A 3,850-nucleotide genomic window follows, 5' to 3' on the forward strand; every position below is an offset into this window, starting at 1 on the left:
GAATTTTATCCATTCGGTTAAAAATTTAATTTCATTTACAGTTTTTACTATATAAACATACTCAACTGTCTCTAATATATACTAATTAACTTTAATTTTCAAAATAATTTATGCAATTTGCCTTTATGTTTATCTTCGTTTAGTGAATTTTCAAGAACTAGATTTTGTAATGTATCCCAATATAGTTTTCTTTTTAAAGAAACTAAAGACTTTTCTATACATTAAAAAAAAAAAAGTTTTGTCTTGCATTTCCCACAAATACTTTCTGTGTAATTGTAGACATTTGAGTATCAAAATATTGTTATGCTGTTATCCAACTTGATGGTTTTTCATAAACTTAAAGTTTATATATTTTGAAAAAGTTGAGTCATTTTTAGTGTATGCATATATATATATTGGCAGACATAGGAATATTTTTCCAAAACCTTCTACTGAATGAAACATAATGCATGTATCTACAGAAATCAATGTTTTAAGTAATAATAACTATTACATAGTCTTTATAGTAGTCTCAAATAATTAACCAATTAATAATTACTTTCATTAATCACCTAGAGTTTCTACCAGTTCTCTCTGTGTGTGTGTGTGTGTGTGTGTGTTTTCCTGTATGAAACATTTTATTATGATCAAAATTATGGCTCTGATGGGTTGAATTCAGAATAAATTTCTCATGGAAGAAATGAATGCACATAAAATCACACTTTAATCTTCAATTCAGCTTGTATGTAACTTTGTGTTTAAAAAATGCTGTAAGTTATTTACTAATAAATTATGTTTATTTTTCAGGAAATGTTTTTGTAGTCAACTTAGCTATCGCCGATCTGATCGTAGCTATCTACCCATATCCTCTGATCTTGACATCTGTCTTTCATAATGGCTGGAACCTTGGATATATACACTGCCAGCTCAGTGGATTTCTTATGGGCCTGAGTGTGATTGGATCTATTTTCAACATTACAGGCATTGCTATTAATCGATATTGCTACATCTGCCACAGTCTCAAGTACAACAAGTTGTACAGTGAAAAGAATTCTGTCTGCTATGTCGTTCTAATCTGGACTTTGACTTTTGTTGCTATTGTGCCAAACTTTTTTGTTGGATCCCTTCAGTATGATGCTAGGATTTATTCATGTACTTTCTCTCAGTCAGTAAGTTCCACATACACCGTAGCAGTGGTCTTTTTTCATTTCATTCTTCCAATAACCATAGTAACATTTTGTTACCTGAGAATATGGATCCTCGTTATCCAGGTACGGAGAAGAGTTAAACCTGACTACAAACCTAAGCTAAAGCCACATGATTTCCGGAACTTTATCACCATGTTTGTAGTCTTTGTACTGTTTGCAGTCTGCTGGGCTCCATTGAATTTCATCGGCCTTGCAGTGGCTGTCAGTCCAGAAATGATAATTTCCAAGATTCCAGAGTGGCTGTTCGTTTCCAGCTACTACATGGCATACTTCAATAGTTGCCTTAATGCTATCATTTATGGACTTCTAAATCAGAACTTCCGTCGAGAATACAAACGAATACTTAGGACACTTTGTACAAGAAAAGTTTTCTTCCAGGACAGTTCTAATGATGCTCCAGAAAGGATAAAAAGCAAGCGCTCACCCCTGCTCACACAAAACAATTTAGTGAGGGTTGGCTCAGTATGAGGGGAGAAATCTAGTTACTAACAATTACTAAATATTATGTTACATGATACCCAAGTATTAAATCCACGTACTAGCCTTGTTCTTCAACTTCTGTTACAATACATGGAAAGTTACATGTATATATTGTATGCATTTAGATAAGATAATATGTATAACATTTTGGAACCAAGCTAATAATTACATATTCTATTATCACATTATGTATAATGTTACACACAGCAGGCATGATTTCAACAAAGATACTTGAAAACCATTGACAATAGTTAAGAAAATATGTCAGTTACACTTGACATTGTTTAGATAATTTCCAGTAATTCAGTGACATCACAAATGTACATTGCACTCCTACACAAGTCTTCTCTAATGTAAGATCACTGAATTCATAAAGGCTTGTAGTTGGGTACATGAATGTATAGAATTGTAGTTTTGGGTTATTAACAGAAATATAAAATAATTCCCTGTAAATTATTTGTGTAATTTAGATTAGCCCAAAAAATGGATTAAAACTAATCAGCTCATTACTTTGATTTCCTATGCTTATCACAGCTTCTTCCAACATTCAGCAGCGTCTTCCATTGCTTGCTATCCTAGAAGAGATTCTGTCAGTACACACAGTTTTAAAAAATGAGATTGTGAGACTTAGTTGCTTCTTTGCCTCAAAGAACATTATAATTATATGGCTCCAAATCTATTTCTGTTGCCAATAATTTGGAAGCACATCTTAGAACCAGAAAAGCTTTTGATATGAAGCCTCCTTTGATCTGCCTAAGACAAACTACAAGATCATTTCCCTTTTTGCTTTTTTGGACATCAGACCTGGATGAGGTCTTGAAAGGCTGGAAAGGGAAGATTTTTTTTCTTTATATTCAGAAGGAGCAGGGTATCTTTAACTTAAAGTTGCAATAATATGTCCATTTTATTCTGGATAATAAAATATTTTATTAAAATTGTGAAATAAAATAAAATATTGGCACATTAAAAAAACAAGCATTAGTCCTTAATTTATATTTTGAAAGAATTTTATTAAAATTAATAGCACATAATGATTTGGTGCTTTAAGGTTAATTCACTTGCATTAATTATAAAGTTACCTGATGTATTTGCAGTATATTAGTGGTTAACAAACTTTAATTATACTAGTAATTTTAATGACTCTTATACACTGATTTATATAATAAGATTTTTAGTTCTCTGATTTTTTTAGAAAAAACTTTAAATTTATGAATATAATTGATCAAATGGGATCTTCTAAAATGAGTTCATGATTAATTATAACTCTTGGTATTTTAAAAATAGAACATAATCATTTTTCAAGAAGAAATTCTGTTTTCATAGAATCAATTTTAGTAAAATTGTAATATCCATTACATTGTAAATTTATTAATTGTTCCCTTTAAAGTATAACAAAAAATATAAAATCCAAGAATCCCTAATAAACATTAGGGTCCAAGGCTTTGTAGAAACAAAATGTATATCAATCAGAAATAATTTTTCTAATAAATAATTTTTAAAATAAGAACATGAACAAATTTGAATGGGCAGACATAATTTGCCTATAATATTCTTTAAAATAATCTTAGTAATACCTGCTTTTTTACAATCATATGAACATTTGTTGGATTAGCAGTAGCCAAGAATCATTATACAAGTTTTTAGATATTAGAAACAGACATGATAAAACCAGTTGTTAACAAAATAATTTGTTTTCTCTAAATAACCCTTGAAATAAAAGTGGATTGAAATAATAGGTTATATATTATCCCATTAATAAAGTCTATATAAATCTGTCCATGAACACTTGATACTCCATGAATATTTCTTCATGAATACTTTACTTGAGGAACAAATGCAACCAGGTTGTTACAGTATATGAGCTTTTTATTAGCATCTGATTAACCTGCAGAAAATTGGAATAAATGAGCATGTTATCAGATTTAGTCTCTCTTTATATTCCTTGTTTCAATAATTCACAATTCTTACTTTATTCTATCCTGGTGAATTTTAAAATCTGACCATCAGAATATTTCTGTTGTCAAAACCTACTGTCTCTTGTGTAGCAGTAACTACTACCATATAACATTCATGTGGAGCCAACTTAATGAAGGAGAAATAAGGTTCACCATACAACTATTTAAGCAGAAGAGTTGTGTTGTTAGAAACTTCTGAAGTTAATCTGATGCTGCCATTGAGAGCAT

The 3,850-nt window shown here is 30.2% G+C and overlaps 1 protein-coding gene across 1 annotated transcript; it reads left to right on the forward strand.

The window, feature by feature from the left end:
• The first annotated feature begins 788 nt into the window (after positions 1 to 788).
• LOC139326881 (melatonin receptor type 1A-like) lies at positions 789 to 1,655 on the forward strand. Its single transcript, XM_070956626.1, has one exon. It carries the CDS (start codon positions 921 to 923, stop codon positions 1,653 to 1,655), a length of 735 nt encoding a protein of 244 aa, XP_070812727.1. The 5' UTR covers positions 789 to 920.
• Positions 1,656 to 3,850: the final 2,195 nt, after the last annotated feature.

Source organism: Pituophis catenifer, unplaced genomic scaffold (genome assembly GCF_029215685.1).
Source record: "Pituophis catenifer annectens isolate HBS135680 unplaced genomic scaffold, rPitCat1.0.hap2 SCAF_257, whole genome shotgun sequence".
Taxonomy (NCBI): Eukaryota; Metazoa; Chordata; class Lepidosauria; order Squamata; family Colubridae; genus Pituophis; species Pituophis catenifer.

Excerpts from the sequence above, each read along its gene's own strand:
- LOC139326881 (XM_070956626.1), top strand. The coding sequence starts at position 921 with ATGGGCCTGAGTGTGATTGGATCTATTTTCAACATTACAGGCATTGCT.